We start from the raw sequence: 20,145 nt of genomic DNA on the forward strand, positions 1-20,145 counted from the left end.
ATGTAGTGTTTGTTGTTCTTCTGAACAAACAAATTTAATAGAGTATTAAATTATGACCTGAAGTGTAGATTTTTTCTCTCTTATTTTCGGATCAGTGTGAAATAACCCAATAGTGAAATTTAATTGAATTCTCAGAAATTCTTTTGGAATTTGTTAGAATTTATAAGAACTTACCGGAATTGTATTAAAACGAGCAAAATTACCTGTGTTAAATAATGTTATGGATGATTAAAAAATATTTGCCTAATAAATCAATGCACTGTTATGAAAGTAAGGTATTTGGTACAATAAAGACTTATACTGTCGGTCACCGAAGAAACTAAATGTTATTATCATGTTCCTACATGGTCTAATGTTAAATTGTGTACAGGATTTCTAAACGAAATTCAAGATCAAAACCCTTTACTGCTACTTTAAGTAATACATATGTAAGACAAATTTATGACGTAGTTTTCCTTTAAATTGTAGAAAAAAATCCATATTGATTTTTATAATTTGAAATTAACTCGGCCATTTTTTTTTTAATTTGTATTTGAGTCAAAATCGTAGATTTCTCTTTTTTTAACCCCCGATTTCAATGCTGTTTTTTCTGTTTGAAAGCTGGTTTAATCGAGATGGTTCTTAGCTATGTTTGATGATAATCTCTTCAGCCATTTCAAGATCATCAGCTCATAACACACTGGGGTTCACGTGAAGGTGATAGCGCGTCGACCGTTGCAGCGAATTGTAACCAATTTCAAACTTTTTAAGGATTCATTCTTTTTGTGTCGGGGGTTTCAAGTATTATCACTTGTATAGTTTTTAATATCACTAATTTATTTCCAACACTGTATTAGTTTTCCTCACTAGAAAACTGATGATATTTAGTTAACTAAAAACAAACTTATTCTTTTGAGCTTGTAGAAAACTGTTGCCTCTAAATCATAAGCTTAAGCTATCCATCACGACTCGTGACCTAAAAATTCTTCTTAACAGATAGTACTTGGAGCTCTTCACAAAAACTTGTGTCAACACAGATAGCCAACAATGCAGGATTTATGTCTTTGTCAAAAAAGAAGAAAATATGATTAGACTTCGCCACCATAATTCAAGAAAAGCCCTGCATTTTTAGCTCGTGTTACGTTTATGGCCTTTAAGTTTTCAATTATGAAATTCCCCTGCTCATAAATAAGAGACTATACAAGACAGCCTAAGCTCAGATGAAACGCAACATACTTAAATTTTTTAGTATCGTTAATAAAATTCTCATAAACTGTGCTAATTCTCACCCCTATCTTTTTATGTTTCCAGTGTTTCTGTTTGTTTTTCAGCACGACCTCGTATGTATTTTCAGTGGCCTTTGATCCCATGTGAAGGTCTTCCATAGCATGCGGAGACAAATCTTACATAAAATATTGCAAGCATAAACGAATTTACGAGTGCACATGTGCAGACTTGATCAACAGAAATCTAAATATTTCGGAATATTCCTTTGAGAATTAATAGTGCCTACGTGCTCGCCCAACACCTCTCAGACCATCACCAGATGTCATTGTTCCAGCTGCTTTTCGTGACAATAAATCTCGATGTAGGTGTACGAAATGCGAAATGGGGCTTTGATTGGTTTGTTGCCGACTCTGGCGAGGATGGCCTACATACCTGGCGGCTGTTTGGAGGCTGTTTCGCCTTAGATAATGGACGTCCGACGATCAGATGACGTTCCCGTGGAGCGTAGACGTAGAGAAATTGTTCGCTGCAGGAGAATTGGCCACCTTTGCAGTCTATACATAGCCTAGCCGGACTATAGATAGTATACGTGTTTGAAAATCAGCTGTTAAATTCCTCTTGCTCGTTCAATTAAAAATCCGTTACGAAACATCTTAGAATGGTGGTTGGCGCGCATGCGGTAGCTTTAAATAAAATACGGTTAAACGGAATTTTCATTATCAGATATCCGTTACGCTTACACACGAGCAAAATAGAATTGGAGAGCTGACCACGGTAAACAGGTCCAACCAAAATGCTTGCAGGTTTAAAGACACACTGTCATTTCATTGGTATTTGTAGAATTTGCCCGGAAAACAATAAAACAGAGAGATAAGTAGGTCGCTGCAGCAAAGATAATTTTCTGTGCAGTGGTAACTAGCATCATCCATTACAATAAAGCTATTGTGTAGTATTTTTGGGTTCAACAACTCACTGGCCAGGAGTTCAACATTTATTTAAAACTATTCTTTACAATGTGTCCAAAACTGATTTCTTTTGGGGCAGGTTCTACTCGTTCCCTTTAACGAACATAGTTGCATGTTTTGTGTTTTTGTGTTATTCAGAATTAATTTTGTTTACTGTTTTCCCGAGAAAGTTAATTTAATGAACACAAAAAACATCGAATGGTTAATCCTTTTATTTGGTCCATTAACTTTACACGGTGTTGTGGAGTGTGGACCCATTAAAGTTTGGAAGCTACTGGATAATTGTAAATTTACTGAAGTCACTACAATATGGCAAAAGCGTAAAATATGCCTTCAAGCGTTCGCAGTTTCAGCAACTTTCTCTTATTTAGTTTCAGATTATCAATTTTCGGCTCTACCTTTTGTTTCGGAAACTTTTTTCTATGTAGTTTCAGACTGTTAGTTTTATTTAATGCGTGGATAAAAGCGGTAGTTACGTGTTTTTACAATTTTTTACACAAAAAATTACTTTTAATTTCACATAACGTCCGAGTTTTTAGTTATTAATTTTGCATAATGTTGGTTCGTAGCATTTCTGCTTCTTTCAAAATGGAGACGTTTTTTTAAAGACGATTTCATTTTTTATCAACAGCTAAGACATTATTGCAATATGGTCATAATGGCATGTTTAAATTCATATTATCTTTTATTTTCAAAAAGTCATCGTCAAAATATTGAGACTTTACGGATGCAGGTTATGCAAAAAAAATTAAACTGTAACAGTAAATAATTGTTTTACTGATCTCAGAACACCAGTTAAAACATACATATCTTAGAAAATTGTGATCTGAGATGCTGTATTGCTTGTGCTTTAGTAATATATTCTTTTGCTTCCTCAGTGTAAGCTAAGGAAGTATTGTAATAGGGTCCATACAGCGAATAGCCACTTTTATGTTTTCTAGACGTTTCAAAACCCTTCTAGTATGAAAAAATTGGTCTCCCGTTTTCCTCTGTCTGCCTATTGCCTGTCTGTAGCGATTTTAATGTCATGTAGATGGTAACAGGCTAACCAAAATTTGCCTGTGATGTCATCTCCACCAACAAGACGATGACGTCACCTCAAAATTTTACCTATTAAACGTTATTTAAATTTTATAAAATAACATACTCTTATGCGGGTAGTACATTAATTCTTTTTTTTTGTTTTTTTACCCTAGACATCCAGATTTTTAGAAAACAAATTGTATGATGCTAATTAAAATAGTACTGGTATCATTTTAAATAGCATGAGCAAACACAATATGGTTTGTTCATAATATTGATACGAAATAAACCCATACGCCACCCCGGTACGACGCTTATGGGTCGTCGAGAGCTTTCTAGTATGCATGGTATGCATGGTATGCGGGGAACATCTAGAAAGGGAGTATGAGTTTAAATAGGGGCCACTTTCGGGAACGAGGATTATTCAGCCAACGAGTCGAGTTCAGTGAAGAGAGAACGCAGTCAAGTTGTGCCGGAACTATTTTGTACATAATCGCTGTGTAATTAGTCGTGTAAATTTGAGTTAGTAAGAAATAAATTGTTGAATTTTACCCACGACGCTTTTAAACACCGATCATCGTAACAATATTTATTCTTAATGGAGGTGTCCCAGTGCCAATGTAAATAAAGTTTGCGCATTATTTATTTCTTTTGGAAAAATTTTTGTTGGTATACTTTGTCCTTTTCAATTGTGCCATTTAAAATGGTATGAACTTCTTTCACTAATGGGGTACTGCCATGTTCAACCAGAAAACCCACAATTGCTAATAATACCAGCCGGTACTAGAGATTATGTACTTAAGTCATAAATCTTATCGATTACCATTATTGTTTCTTCGTAACAACATTATCAGTCTTAAAGGTGGATGAGATGCAAATGAACCGGACAGAGTACCTATACATTTAGTACATAATTTACTCATTTAGGTCCATTGTCCAAAATATTTTTAACTAATCCAAATCATGATTACGTAAAATTCTGTGTTGAAGCCCTTTAATTAATAAATACATAAGTATTCAGTTTAGAAATTAACTGGCCTAACATTTTTAGAGAAGGCTGTATTAATTTATTATTTTCTTTTTTCATTATTTGTAAGAACTATTTTTCTATTTTAATACTTAGAAAAAAGTTTAAATGGTTTCTCGACGTGGCATGGCCCCCTGGGTATGAAAAATTTGGTTACCCGTTTCCGTCTGTCTGTTTGTCGTTTGACTGTGTTGATTTTTATTAAATAGATAATCTCCGAAACTACAGGACCGATTGTTGTCAAATTTGATATGTATGGTGGCGGAAATTTAAAGTCGGGCAGCAAGCTGACATTTTCATGACATTTTCACCAATTTTGGTAAACGGGGCTTTTATTACCCATTTTACCTTCATTATCTCCACGGTGATTTTCTATTCAATCAAATTATAAATTTGACGTTAAATCCTGGTTTCTTGGAAGTATTTACACTTTAATAAAGTCATACTTATTTACAGTCATCAAAAAGTTCTGCCCGACTTTAAATTTCCCTCACTGTACATTAGGAATATCGTGCAGATAGTAAACGCTAAGAGAAATTTATCTGATAATCCCCACCAACAAATTGATGACGTGACCCCAAAATCTAACTACCATTAAAATTTCATAAAACAACATACTTCTCTACTTGTAGTTTATGAATCCGACTTGAGGTCTTATAGTAGACGTAGCCGCGAATCGCGGTAGGAAAAATTGCATCGAACTAATCACCCGGAGGTCTCCGTATCGATCTTCTCATGAAACTTTTTTCTTGCATTGTGAATGGTATTGTCTATATTTTTAATTTATAAGGTTTCCATAAAATTAATAAAATTTCACATAATCAAATTTTACAATTTTTCGAAGAAGCCGGATCTATTGAGCTCAGGGGCGAGGGAAGCTGTGTCCACTTTAAACCAATTTTTACTTCCTGAGCGTAAGTATATTTTCTCGACGTTTCATGACCCCAATAATACGAAAAAGTAGTCTTCCGTTTCCGTCTGTCTGTTTGTTTGTCTGTATCAATTTTTATTAGACAGGTTATCTCCAAAACTGTTGGACTGATTGTTGTCAAATTTTGTATGTATGTTAGAAATATCATGTAGATGGTTAAATGCTAACCAAAATTTGGCTAATTATCCCCACCAATAATAATTTGACGACGTCATCTCAATGAACATTATTTTAAAATGAGTTGAATGTTATACAAAAATATACTCCTATACTTGTAGTATACGAATCCGCTTTCAGTTTTTTCACTAAACCTTCAAATTTTCCCAAAAACAATTGCACGGTATAATAACGTTATACCACCACGAGATATATGAGCTCGTGGCGCAGTGCCTCAGCGGCATTCTCGGCAAACCAGCGACATTTCGTCGTGGGTTCGATGCCGAACTTGGCACTTTCTTTTTTTTCTTGCATTGGTATAAGATTGTGACTACTTTTCTTTTGTGCTGTGACTGAAATTATCCATGTTGATGACGGTATCACAAATTTTTATTGGTCAAATTAAGAACGAGTCACCCATTTTCTAGAAAATGTGAAGAATATGCACGTCTTTGTACAATAATGATAAAATAAGAATTGTAATATTCAGAACAACATTTTGTTCGATTATGGTTTAATTCGTAACTTTAGTCGTCTGTTTTGAGAAGACAAACTCATTCAAATCAAACTAATTTCTACGTGACATTCTTTCGATGTATAAACATAAATAAACACTTGAGCTTCAGATTGCTATTACCTAGTGCCTAAGCAGGGGTCTTATTTATGCCTCTGGTTTTTACTTTGCACGTTTTTATTTAATTCCGATTAAATAAAAATAATAATAATTATATTCAAAACATTTTGTTCCATTGTGGATTAATTAATAATTTTAGTCTTCTGTATAGAGGACACAACTCATTCAAATTAAACAAATTTCTACGTGACATTTTTTTTATATTTGCTCATATAGGGTGACTCATTAATGAATCAGTCAATTGATTTTATTGATTAAATTAAGAATTACAAAACTGAATACTTTGAAATCTTGCAGACGTGCTCAAGTTATTGTAAGCACGGTAAATTGTTAATCAAAATATATGTTTATTCCTCCCAAAAATTTGATAATGTCATCTCAAAATTTTGACGAATAAATGCAAGTATGATGAATATATTCATATTTTTTAGATTTGCTTAAACAGGTAGCTCAAAACAATTAATGCAAAACAATTAATGAATGAGTCAATTTATTTTATTGATTAAATCAGGAACGGCTCGCTCTATTTTCCCAAAAGTTCCGTCGAAACAACTTTTGACTAATTTTTACAATTGTTTGTGAATCAGTCCAACACGATCTTATAGGACATGAAGATAAACTATTTAAAGAGATCCGTATACACCGTATGTCATACAGAATTTTGCAATAAATTATCAGTATTATCACTTATCAGGAAAAGATATTGAACATTTGTAAACCTTGTTATTGTTAGCCTAAAGCTTCTTACTTTGATATAGGGTATTAATTCGTTTCTCTATTACATTTTTATAGTGTTTAAGATCCATTTTAATGTTAACTTTCATAATTATATTTGAATAATTGTACAGTTTTTCATGTGTCCTGAAAAATTTTGTATGGCAATATGAGCAAAGAAAAAAACCACCCCGAACTTCGAAATGTCTACATATTATTATTCAATGAAGACTAATTTCTTCTTTTCCTGACGTATCATAGCTCCTAGAATATGTAAAAGTCGCTGCCCCGTCTGCATTTATCTGTCATATGTGGGTATTTTATTAGACAACTAGTTTTTAAAACTACTGGACTAATTGTAAAACTTTTAAGGATATCACCCACCAAAACTTCGATGACGTCATTTCAAAATCTCCCTTAGTAAATCCTATATAAAATGTACAAAATAATGTGCTTCTATAGTTTCCTAATCCCCCTGCATTTTCAATTCAATTTTATTTAGATCGGATTGTAGGATTAATAAACACCGGACCAATTGTTGTCAAATTTTAAATGTACGTTAAGAGTATCGTGTAGATGGTAAAATGCTAACTAAAATTTGTGTAATCATCTACATCAACAATTTGATGACGTCACATCAACATTTTCGTATTAAATACCATGTGAATTTTATAAAATTGTCCACTCTTATACTTGTAGTTTATGAATCCGCTATGATTTTTTATAGCAGTTACTTTACAAAAATGTTTGTGCAATATTTTACGTAGTCGATGTCTGGTCCACACAGGAAGCAAGTACGTCGTGAGTGGTTGAACGTTCTCGGGTGGATTTGAATCTCGTCCGTGTCGACATTTTGTTAACTTATGGTGTTTACCATCAAATGAATAAAATTTTGCAAGTTCAAATTTTATTATTTTTCGTAGAAGCTTCAAGATCGAGAGAAGTATTGTTTGAATAAATGTTGATCTTTAATTTTTTTCTTCATGGAAGATTATGAGGGCTTATGATAATTTCATTCAGCTGCTTGTTTTTAAGTCGGTTTTAAGAAACTTAAAATAACTATTATTTATTAATATCGCACTTAAAGTTATTATGAAAATATATTTCAAGCGTTGTTTTGTGAAAACTGTAAATATAGTTACACGTTAATGTTCGTGTATAAAAAGCGAGGGTATATTACGACGTCTCGGTGAAGTTAACCATTCTTGAACTAGACCGGTCATGAAACGCTGTAAAAAATTCCTAAACATTTGAATCTACATTGCCAGCAAATTGGCTGGTTTTTTAAAAATCTCAATAAAGTTTAAAAACACTTGCCTGCTGTTTGTACGTAATTACATCTATTTTGCAAACGGTAAACGTGATTCTATGTTTTTCAAGATCGTGAGTGCGGAAAATTTTCCAACATTTTAAAACAGTTTCCAAGAATTTTCTCTCGTTGATTTTCAGCCTACGGTGTACCGTGATTAAAAATGTATTTAATAACAGTTCCAAAAAAAGTTTTAATTTATGTACGAACAATATACAACGCCCACCAACTTTCCCATTTGTCCAAAATTACTTTTCGTGCGTAACCCTTAAACAAATCATAGCTCTGCCCGTCGTTATCCTTGCGTTTTAGTCCACTTTTAGGTTAAAACAAACAAACAGTCGAGTGTAGTATAAATAAAAAACTTTAATTTTTCGGCAAGGATCTTACCTTGGAACGAATTTTTTATTAGCATTTTCTGTAAGCTTCATTTACACCAACTGGCTGACGTGTAATGTTTGCCTTGACCCTGTGACAGAATCAAAAAATAAGCACTATTTGGATCAGTATCTGTTTTCACTCCATTTAATTCTTGAAACACACCGATGTGACTGAAATTCTACTAAGTCAATTTGACTTAATCCCCAATATAACTTCGTCCTACGTTCTGAATGTAAAGCAGACTTTTTCCTTCCTTATACGTGTCAAATTCAATAACTCCCCTAGAGAAATACAAGACTAGAGTAGCATATCTTAAACGAGGACGAGCGAGATCTGATTACCTCGATCCATGAATAAATTTATTGTTAATTGGGCGGGTAACGGATAATGGAATGATTAATTGTTCTGTTTGGATGAAGGTGCAGGTAGATGTAAATCTGGCAAACAGCGCTTTAATAATGTCTACTTTAATATAGCGCCTCTCAAAAATAATACGCGTAGTCAAGTCACGTATGAGCAACTGTTGTTCGATAGAGGAGTTTATTTTGTCTAAAGCTAGCGTAAAAATAGAAAGTTCAGATGACAAATTTTCTTGGTTTTAATGGCTGATAACTGAGAGCGAAGATGAGCGGAAAAGATCTGATAACAAATTTATGTAGTCCAACGTTAAGACTTTGGTAAAAATTGTAACATAACATAATTTATATTCATAAGGAGTTTAAAATGACATTTCGTGCTCCTCATCCCGTACGCGATTTCCGTAGATAAACCATACACATCTTGACCTACTGGAATACGTCAAAGGGGAGCGTTCAAATAAAAGCTCTGACGATAAATTAACTTTATTAGTTTACATAAAATGCAACGATTCATCACCGTTAAATAAAAATACGTCCTCTCATGCCGTTTTCCAATAATTTATGACCCTAACCACAACTGAATTTTATCGCTTTGTAACGTTCTTGAAAGCGTCTGAAAAAAGAAACTCCTAGCTTTACAGCTTGTTATTATCAATCCGTGTCGTTGAAAAAACGTCACTGCTCCGTTGCATCAGTCAATTGACGTCAAACTTGGCACGATTACTTCGGATAAGCTCAAGACGTCGTTTTATTCTCTAAGGAAGGAAAATAGACTTTAAACAAGTTTTATGTTACAATTAAACTGGGATCAGATAATCAGTCGTGAAGATTTTAATTCTAGGACGAAATTGGTTTGTATTTTCGAAGCGCATTAGGGAGATAGAAAACCATTTATAGGGGGATAAAGGGATTTGTGTTATTGAACATGGTGCATTATTAACTGATGAGATTGGGGTAATCAAAGGTCAGATGACGGCTTCTGGTGATCTCTGAATATGCAAAATTTAGTAGTAGATGTAGCTGCAGATTAGAGCCTGTTATCTACATTATAAGCGATTCCTTGTTATTCTTAGTATTGGCTCAGAATGCTATTTACAAAAAATTGGTCGAAGTTTATTTCGATACAACTTCTCTTCCACCCGCATTACAAGTTTTGCTATGTTTTTTTGATAAGCAGTGGCATAAATAACATCCCCGTGGCCAGTGCACCGTGGGGGGGTGCAAATTCCAATGGGAAAAATGGCTTCTCAGCAATAATTAATAACATGCTTAACTTCAAGTATTTTTGTTCATAGATCGAAAGAATGTAACGTAGAGATGTCTTTGATTTCTATGAGTCGCTCCAAAACAGAAAAAATATTCATTTATTAGTTACGCCACAATCGAACAAAATGTTCTGAATATTATTATTAAAATTCTTATACTTTAGGAAATAACAATATACTTTATAAAATTTTTACTACCAATAACAAGATGGACATTAGTACAATGGTAAGGACTGTTTACAACTCAAAATTGTCGCGTGCCCATAGTCACCAGATGTTAGAGTGTAAATTTTAAGAATAGCACGACCTCGACCCTGTGTGGACAGTTATAGTGTTCCCAGTTTAAAGTGGTTTTTATGATAAGTTAATAAACATTATCACCTCATTATTACCCTACGACGGACAATATCAGTTGAATAACAAAGTACGGCTCTTCAAGAAACCAACCACACAATGGACCTATCATAAAAACCACTTTAAACTGGGAACACTTTACCTGCTAAATATTCTCCGACAAACTCGGGTGAATGGTGTGAACCATAAATATTTCTTACCAATGTATTAGTGTCAGCCTCGTTATTGGCAATAAAATTTTATAAGGTATATTTTTATTTCCCAAACTATATTTTATCATTATTAAATAAAGACGTACATATTCTCACATTTTGGACTCATTTGATCAATACAACATTTGTGATCACGTCATCAACATAGATAATACTAGTCACAGCGCAAGAGAGAAAAAAAAAGAAACGGTCAAATTTGGCATCGAACGTGCGACTTAGTGATAAAATGTTGACAGACAGACGGAAACGGCACATCACTTTTTTCGTACTCTAGGGGTCATGAAACGTCGAGAAAAGTTGAAACTGAAAAGTCGCCCGTTGGACTCGATTACTATACTTCTTTAGCATAAGCTCGGGAAGTATCTAATAACTAATGTGGTAGATATATGAGACATATATAGCAAAAGCAAATATCGGGAAAGAAATAGCCAGGGAATCCAATAATAACATGGAGATAACGCATCAGAAAGGCTGAGAATCACGAAATCTCATAAAGAATGAATAACAGGATAAACGAAATGTCTGAAAATTGAACGTCAGATGCACTAAATCCAGTTTTACCAAACAAATTATTCACATAGAACTTTACTTGTCTCTCAAGCACAATCAATGCTATCTACAAGCTTTTAAAGTAATGGTTAAACAAATGTTAATAAACATTTTTAAAAGGATTAGGTCATTGTGATAAATAAAAAATATACTATAGAAGTACAAACAGTGTGTCAACCCAAACTAGCCAGATACCTTCGAAATCACTGGACCAATTGTTGTCAAATTTTATCTGTACTTTAGGAATATCATCTAGACAATAAAACCCTAACCAAAATTTGTCCAATCATCTCTACCAACAATTTGATGACGTTAAATCAAATTTTTTTCAGTAAATACGATTGAAAATTTATAAAATCACATACTCTTGTATTGGTGGTCTATGAATCTGCATTAACTTTTTACTCTAGGCATCAAAATTTTCGTAAGAAATCCCATTTGTATAATTAGCAAGGGTAAATAGGACGATTCCTTACTTCAATTGGTCAGCGTGAAAAGGTTTTTTTTCCGTTGACTATTAGTGTTGCTATTACTTTGCACGTTTAAGATAATAAAATTCAGCAAAATATTGAAGTGACGTCATTCATTTTTTAGGGGGGATGAGCAAATACATTTTGATCAAAAATTTACCATGCTTATGATAACTTTAAAACATCTCCAAGATTTCAAAGCATTCGCTTCTGTAGTTCCTGATTAAATCAATAAAATACATTCAAGCATTCATTAATTTTTTTGACTCATTCTGTATATGCAAATCCAAAAAATATGAATGGAAGGATAAATTACAAGTGCAGACTCATTGTATTTTGTACAATTTAGGTACGATTTATTCGGCAAAATTTTGACCTCTCGTCATCGATTTTTTGGAGGGGATATATAAACATATGTTGATTTCATAATTTTAATTTTTTTTCAAAAAATCTGGACGTTTCGGATGAAAACTCAACACGGTCTCATAAACTACATGTGTAGAACTATCTTATTTTATACAATCTAAAACCCATTTATTATGTACAATTTTGAAGTGACGTCATGAGATTACTGGTGTGGATGATTAGACAAATTTTGGTTAACGTTTTACCATCTACAAGATATTCTTAATATAGATACAAAATTTGACAACAATCGGCCTAATACTTTCGGAGGTTATCTGTCTAATAAAAATCCGGGACGGCAGACAGACGGACAGAGGGACAGACAGACAGACGGACAGACAGACGGATAGGCGGAAAGACAAACGGATAGACGATCAGACAGATGGACAAACAAAGAAACGGAGACGGGAACTTATTTCTTCATATTGTAGGTGTCATGAAAGGTCGAGAAATAAAAGTAGACAGTCGGCTGACAGACTCGATTACAATACGCTTACGCTCGGGAAGTAAAAATATATTAACGATTTATTAGATTTACGATAAGCTTAAAACGTTTGCAATATTTAAGAGCATTCGGTTTTTCAGTGTCCAAGTTAAATATTAAAATGTGGTTACAAACTTTTAATTTTTTTTTGGGAACGTTTGAATGCCTAGGGTGAAAAACCAAAGCGGGTTCATAAACCGCAAATACAGTATATTTTTATAAGATTTAAATAGCACTTACCATGCAAAATTTTTGGGTGACAACATTAAATTTTTGGTGGAGATGATCAGACAATTTTTTTAACGTCTACACGATATTTGTCTATCTATTTACCTATAGAATTTGATATTCAGTCCAGTACTTCGAAGATTATAAATATCGACATTGATGATTTATGACAGACAGAGAGACGGGAAAGGGAGACTTATTTTTTCATTCTCTAGGAGTTATGAAACGTCGAGAAAACATGAAAGTAGCAGCACGATGTACCATATCACGAGTATTTCAAGCGTGATTTACTTCATAAAAATGTGAAATGAGCTCATTAGTTTTTGTAGGTGATGAATAGATCAATTGCAGGTAAGATTTCACTGAATTCATGATATGATATTAAAAATTTTGAACACAGAACTTCTTCAGAATTCTGCGTGTTTTGAGAAACAAAAAAAAAATAATACATTTTCGTTTTTGTACTTTTACAAACACTGTGAATATTAATAATAATAAAATAAAAACTTTCAAATTGAAATGAATGCTATTATTAGATGTGCGAACAAAATCACTATTCTGGAGTTGACTCTAACTGAAGATTTTGACAACAATTTATTATGTGGTGTTAGTCTCAAAATTGTGTACCGTTGATTAAATGTCATTCTTACCATTATTTTGTCAGTTATATCGCATATAGTAGATAAATGTAGTAAACTTTTCAAAGCTACCTCTAAGTCCAAATATTTTCGGCTGGACGATGGTAACGCGATGTTGTCACAATAAAAATATAATATTAAGGTAAAGTTTAACAATAATTAAAATACAAATCAAAAGTACAATTAAACGAGTAGTGAGATGTTAGAAACGACTTTAATCTTTTTTAGTTTGTAATCTTATCAGTGCCTATTAGATACGACATAATTGGTACAAACAATCAAAAGCCAGAGTTACATTTTTTTTTCTACGCAGTATTCAGTTAGCTTAAAAATGTGACATACTTTATATTTTTGAAAAACAAAATTAAGTCATTTACTGTAACGTCAGCGATGACGCTTTAACTCTTAGGAAGTTGAGTGTTCATCTGTTTGTTTTTTAATTTGAAGGTTTTGTTTTTAAATCGAAAATAGTGTTATTTTAAATGGCCTAAAAAGTTGTACACAAAATGATTTTTGGTTAGGTTAAAATCCTGATAACATCTAGCTCTAACATATTTAGAGGATTTAACATCTTCCCGATAACCTTATACATACACAATTTTTAAATGAATTAGTTTGGCAGTCTCGAAAGTTAATTCTTTAAAAACGTCTCCAGTACAGATCAGTTCCAAACCTCGTATTAGGAATGCCTGAAATCATTACATATTTGATAAATAACTTCTAAAAGTTACGAGTTGTAAATGTCCCATCCAATATTTTACAGTATGAAAGTACTAAAAGAAAAAAATAAAAACGAAGTTTGAACCGTTACTAAAAAGTTTTTATTGATTTTCCCTTCGCAACTCGGTTTATCTCGTATACGTTAGCTCCGTAACTTTAAGACAAAATTCCCCTAACAAGATAAATAAACCTACAGCAACCTTGGGAGCATAAGCAAAGAAATCTCACTTTACTTTTATATTCCAGAGTGGTTCCTGCGAGAGCCTGATGCTACGTGAAAGGCTGGTGGGAAGTGTTCCCGGCCTCCTTGACACACTTTCCTGTGGTTCAACAGCCGACCTGCCAGGAGCAACCCAAGAAGAAGAAGCTTCCGTCCCCAACATCCTTCACGCTTGTTTTAGACATATCGAACAGCACGGACTACGCACGTTAGGAATCTTTCGAGTGAGCACGTCAAAGAAACGTATCAGACAGTTAAGGGAAGATTTTGACTGCGGGAAAGAAACAACGTTAGACGACGATCAATGTCCGCACGATGTTGCTACGCTTTTGAAAGAGTATTTGCGAGATCTTCCAGATCCGCTTCTTTGTAGAGACCTTTACCAAGCGTTCGTTCAGACACAAAGTAAGAGCACATTTTTGTTAGTTGCTTGTGAGTTACTGTCTTTACGTTTGAAGGAATACGCAACAGGAGACTACAGTTTGAAGCTTTGCAACATCTGATACAGCTACTTCCGGCAGCTAATAGGGACACTCTATATGCTCTTCTTAGCTTTCTTGCCATGGTGGCACAGAATGCTACAGATGTGACGGACGAAGCAGGTAATTTAGAAATTATAACAATGTAGACTAGGAGGTATCTAGAGAACTAGAAAGTTTTTTGTTGTACATGGAATTTTCGTACTAAGTAAATTATGTCAAAGAATATCGATCTGTTTAACGACAACGAGAAGACATAGTGGCCAATGTGCTGAGAATCCAATAAAAATGTCTGGGAGTTAAATAGCCGCTGTGGTGAGATAAAGGGTTTAGAAGAATTATTATTGCAGTGATTCAGAATATAAATTGTGTCTTCTCCTGTAACAGCGTATAATGCATACTAATCTTGTAATTTGATTCTGGAAAATGCCGATAATTAAGGGAAGGTATTTATGTAAACATAGAAAGCGCAAGGTAGTAAAAAAGCAGTGGAGAAAAACCAAATTAAGTTCTGTTGTTTTTGTAAAAACACTCGAATGGGAACACATATCATCAGACCTGTTGTTCATTTTGCAAAAATGGAAATCTAAATTTCCCGCAGCTTATTAATTCACACAAATGTTTGTTTAGAAAGTCAGATAACACTAGGATTCGAACAGTATTAATTCCACCGATTACGGTTTCGCTGTGTGAAAATAGAATGTGACAATCTGTGCGTTACATACATCGACTATTAATCAAGTTATATTGATTTAAACCAAAGTGTACGAGTTTTAAATGCCTATCAAATAACAGTTAAAATCGAGTTAAAAAATCTGTAAAGTTAATTTTATAGTATGCATATTTTTCAATAAATATTTGTTCATTTTTTTGAGATGAGGTCATGACACTAACAGTAATTGAACAGCAGGAAAATAGAAAGGGTTGTTTTTGAAATAATAATCTATGAAATCCCGCTGCTTTGAAAAATAAAAAAAAATGTTTTGCGAACTAAACTCTATACATTAAAACTGCCTTCTGTCCGCATTTTTATTAGACAGATAATCCCCGAGAGTACAAATTTTGTATGACTAGGAATATCAAGTAGATGGTAAAATACTAATCAAACTTTGTCTCATGACCCACTCCCCACTACCAATGGGAGGACGTCGTCTCAAAAATTTACAATGGTAATTTTTTTAATAAAATAAGATACTCCTGCCCTTGTGGTGTATGAATCCGTCTGAGTTTTCACCATAGACCAGATTTTCCATGATCATGTTCATCCAAATGATTTTTTTTATTATTATTATCCAGATTTTTGGAAAAAAAAATCAAAATTGTATCAAAATATTTTGCAATTTAACTTTGAAATCGCAAAATCGAATGCTCTGAAATGTTGCAAGCGTTTTAAGGTTATTGTAATCATGGTAAAAATCAAAAATTATTGGTTTACCCCTTCCCAAAGAATTGATGACGTCATCTCAAAAGTTTGCTGAATAGATCCTATCCAACATGTGCAAAAAATGATAATTTATAATATATTTGTGGTTTATCCTTGCATTAAAAGTTTTTGAATTGGTTATATAGTGTAAATTAACGAAGAGCCAATTTATTTTTTGATAAAATCACTCCATTTTCTCAAAAATTTGAAAATACAATATTGTTATCATTATTACACTGCATTTATCCAAATTGTCCTTGCAAAAATGTTGATGACGTCATTACAAAATTTTGTAAACAGAAAACTCCTGCATACCTCTATATTAACTTGTAGGGGTTCTCCTAAAAAAAAATCGCAAAATCAAATTTTATAAATTTTCTAAAAAAAAGTGGGCATGTTTTATTGTAATGCATATTCAGTTGAAAAAGCACTCAGAGTAGGTGTTGGAATTCGAGTTTACACAAATGGCGTGTCTATTCTTATACCATTCATTTGGCAAAAACATAACCTTACATTTTAAAACAAACAGTTTCTATCACATATCCAACCATTGCAGTAGTTTGTTTTAAAATGTCAGGTTATATTACTGCGAAATGAAATTTGACAAACGCCTACTCCGAGTGATTTTTCAATTAAATACCTGTTATTTCAGGGGTGAGAGCAATTCTGGCGAAATAAATTTCGATGAATTTTTTTAGTGACCCTTTATAATTTTAGAATTCTTGTACAGTTTGATTTTCTGATTTCATTAACGTATCATACTTTAATCGCCCACATTCCGCCATTATCTAAGATACGAACGCATTATGTAAAGAAACATACAGTGATTTTTTGATATGAAATTTCAGAGCCATCAAAGTGAAATATGTGTAGTTTTTCTGTGCTAGAAAATGCTATTTATTTTGTATTTGATTAATTGTAATATCAAGAATTTCGGAAAAAATGTGCTTTAATTTTTGTTGTTTATCATTCGTTTACGACGTTTCGACGGTAAAATGTCAATACATATTAAGTTTTCTACAAATTTGTTATCTTCGTTATTAATGGACTTATTGTTATGAAATTTTAAATATAAATTGCCCACTTATTACTCTAACCATCATATTTTTTTAACTTTTGGTGAAATTTTTCATCACGTATTTTTAAAATTCAGTGTCTCAATTATTTATGGAAATTTCGGAATGCGGTTCTCCCCACGGTGTTCGGCTTACAAAACTCTAGAAATTACAACAGAATTTTTTTTTTTGTCGACAGTGAGATACAGTTCTATCCAAGAAACTTCTTTTATTGCTAAATCTCTATACGGTATGTGGAAAACATTGTCGATTTCTTTGTTAAAAATTGGTCGAAGTTTATTTCCATACAACGTCCCTCGCCCTTGTAATATAATCCGACAAATTTCGCTTCTTTAAAAAATTATAAAATTTGATTTTTCAATTTTTGTTTTGTGATAAGCGGCATAAATAACATCCCCGCAGTCCCTCTCTCCAAGAGGAAGCCGCACAAGTACGGGCAATGTAAAATTATTATATAAGCAACGGGAAAAAATGTTCTTTCAGAAATAATAACAAGCTTAGCTTCAAGTGTTTATGTTTGAATGAGTTTGTCTCCTCAAAACAGACGATTAAAATTATTAGTTGAGCCACAGTATTATAATTTTTATTTTATTACTATTAAAGAGCTTGTTGTGACGTCATCAACATAGATAATAAACAGCCCGAGAGGAAAAAAAGATACGGCCAAGTTTGACATCTAATACACCAAAATAAGTTGAATAACAGTAATTTTTCATATTTATTTCTAAAATAAAAAAAAACGTTTTATTAGCCCGAAATGTATCGGTCAGGAATAATAAAAATAATAACACAGCGCAAATTCTTTCCTGAGGCATTGCTTCACCTGCCTCATAGGACAAGCAGCCCCTGGAAATGCTTCAAAAATATTAATGAATTTATAAAGGCCAAGGTTATGCCTGTAATTCACAGTTTTTCCATTTGAAAATGCTCCGATCTACATGATATTAACAAGGACACGTATGTCAATTCCGACACGTGCAATGTAATATTAATAATAAAACACTGGAGTGTACTCTTCTTGAGATTTAATTAATAAAAAAACATAGGGTGAACTATTCTTGATTTAATAACTAAAAAATATAGATAATAAGAGTCAATTTAAGATAAAAAATAAGTTACCCAGTTAACGTTTGACACCCGAGACCTTCGGGTTAGAAGGCGGAGACGAACTCAACACTCCTACGGAGACGTAATTAAACAGTCGATCATACTGGTTTAAAAGGTGATTATAAAATTTGGATTTTGGTGCGAAAATTTGAATGTCTGTCGGAAGAACTCAAACAGTAATCGTAAAGGAGTATATTGTTGTATAACATTTAAATTATTTTCATACGGAATCTGTTAAGATGTGGTTATCAAATTCTTGATGGGGATGATGATCCAAATTTTGGTTCGTTTTTTTATATTTGTATATATGTGGTTTCCGTGGTATTGTGTGCGATAAGAACATAATTATCTAGGCAAAATAATAATAACGTATTAGTTCAAGTTCAACGTGTTTTTAAATTTATCTGTGACTTTACAACTTCTGCAAAATCTATTTAAGTTAATGAAGAAGGTTTTTACTGGGTTTTTATAAATGATTATAGGGTCGCAGTAGGTCATGTAAACGTGCCGCCTCTCAAATTTGAACTGTACTAAATTTTCAAGGACGCATGACAAAGACCACATGCATCGGTATAACTGGTTGCCTAAATGCTTCATATCTTTTTAAAAAATAAAACTAATTCATTACAACAAAAGAAACAAATTGAAATCCTTTCGTCAGGAACTCCTGACTGCTGAGGAAATTTTGTCAAAGATTTTTGCGAATTCTGCTCAAGTCGTCTCAAATCATCAACAACTTCCTCAGATACTGAAGGTTTTCCACGAGATTTCTCTTTGTTGACACTGCCAGTTCGAACAAATCTGTTGATTACATCTCTAATGTGATTTACTATAATTCACCCTTGAAAAACGTTAAAACATTAAAAACCAAGGCTGTAATTGACGGGTTACAAATTACATTAATGACAAGTAAGAACTGTGATAATGAGGCACAATTTTTGAAATCCATTGCCAACTACGCACTTAGTATCCTCTATAAAAGCCCTGTATTTGTGTTTCAGTATGACGGTGACAAATTACTCACTACCGAATTCAAATGAGTGGGATAAGTTAAATTTTTCGCACTGTCATAAATAAACGTGTTTTGTTAAAGCCATCCTTTTGTCACTAAAAAGTAAAAAGTTAGGTATAATTATTTTTCGTACTTTTGTTTCTTTTATTTTTCACGTAAATTAAGTAACCTTATCTTATCTCATTATCTTGATATGTCATGTCATGTTTTTAATCCGGTTTTATTTCTCCCCTGAAAATTATGCTTATTCCAGGAGAATGTATATCTGGAAACAAAATGGATTCCAACAACTTAGCCACAGTATTCGCACCAAACATCCTTCACTGTATTAAGCCCGGAAGTTCGAGGGAGAACGCGGCGGATCGTCCGGAAGACAGAATTGACATAATTAATGTGGTACGAACCCTTATTGACCACTACAAACAACTTTATTGCATTTCGGCTGACCTTCTAGATGAAATTTATGTACACATGATGGATTCGCATCCAGAAGCTCTCGATCAGCTTTTAAATAAAAGGGACGCTATTTCTGGCGCTGACGAGTAAGTTTGAGAAAATATTTCTATGATTAAGTGTGAGTCGTAAACGTGGGATTGTAGATCAGTCGAAGAACTGGATAGCGAAAGCTATTCAGCCCCTTGGAGTCCAACAGCGCCTACTTCTGAGATGTCTATCGACAACGCCCAGACTGAAACGGAACCAAAGAAGACTAAGACAATAAGTCGGGAGGATTTTTTGCACGAGCGGGCGGCCACAAGCGGGCATAATCCTGGAATGAGGATGAGGTAAATGGAATTT

The 20,145-nt window shown here is 33.3% G+C and overlaps 1 protein-coding gene across 3 annotated transcripts in view; it reads left to right on the plus strand.

Moving 5' to 3' along the window:
• LOC135128627 (rho GTPase-activating protein 6-like) overlaps positions 1 to 20,145 on the plus strand; it is a 77,804-nt gene that overhangs the window by 56,198 nt on the left and 1,461 nt on the right. For all 3 annotated transcript variants that reach the window (XM_064055580.1, XM_064055590.1, XM_064055570.1), the window contains 4 exons: positions 14,277 to 14,655; positions 14,709 to 14,852; positions 19,601 to 19,889; positions 19,947 to 20,132. In XM_064055580.1, coding sequence (XP_063911650.1) covers positions 14,277 to 14,655; positions 14,709 to 14,852; positions 19,601 to 19,889; positions 19,947 to 20,132 — 998 coding nt within the window. The remainder of the gene's footprint in view (positions 1 to 14,276; positions 14,656 to 14,708; positions 14,853 to 19,600; positions 19,890 to 19,946; positions 20,133 to 20,145) is intronic.

This window comes from Zophobas morio, unplaced genomic scaffold, assembly GCF_036711695.1.
Source record: "Zophobas morio isolate AGI-343-1 ecotype UQ-CSIRO unplaced genomic scaffold, CSIRO_AGI_Zmor_V1 ptg000002l, whole genome shotgun sequence".
NCBI classification, from domain to species: Eukaryota; Metazoa; Arthropoda; class Insecta; order Coleoptera; family Tenebrionidae; genus Zophobas; species Zophobas morio.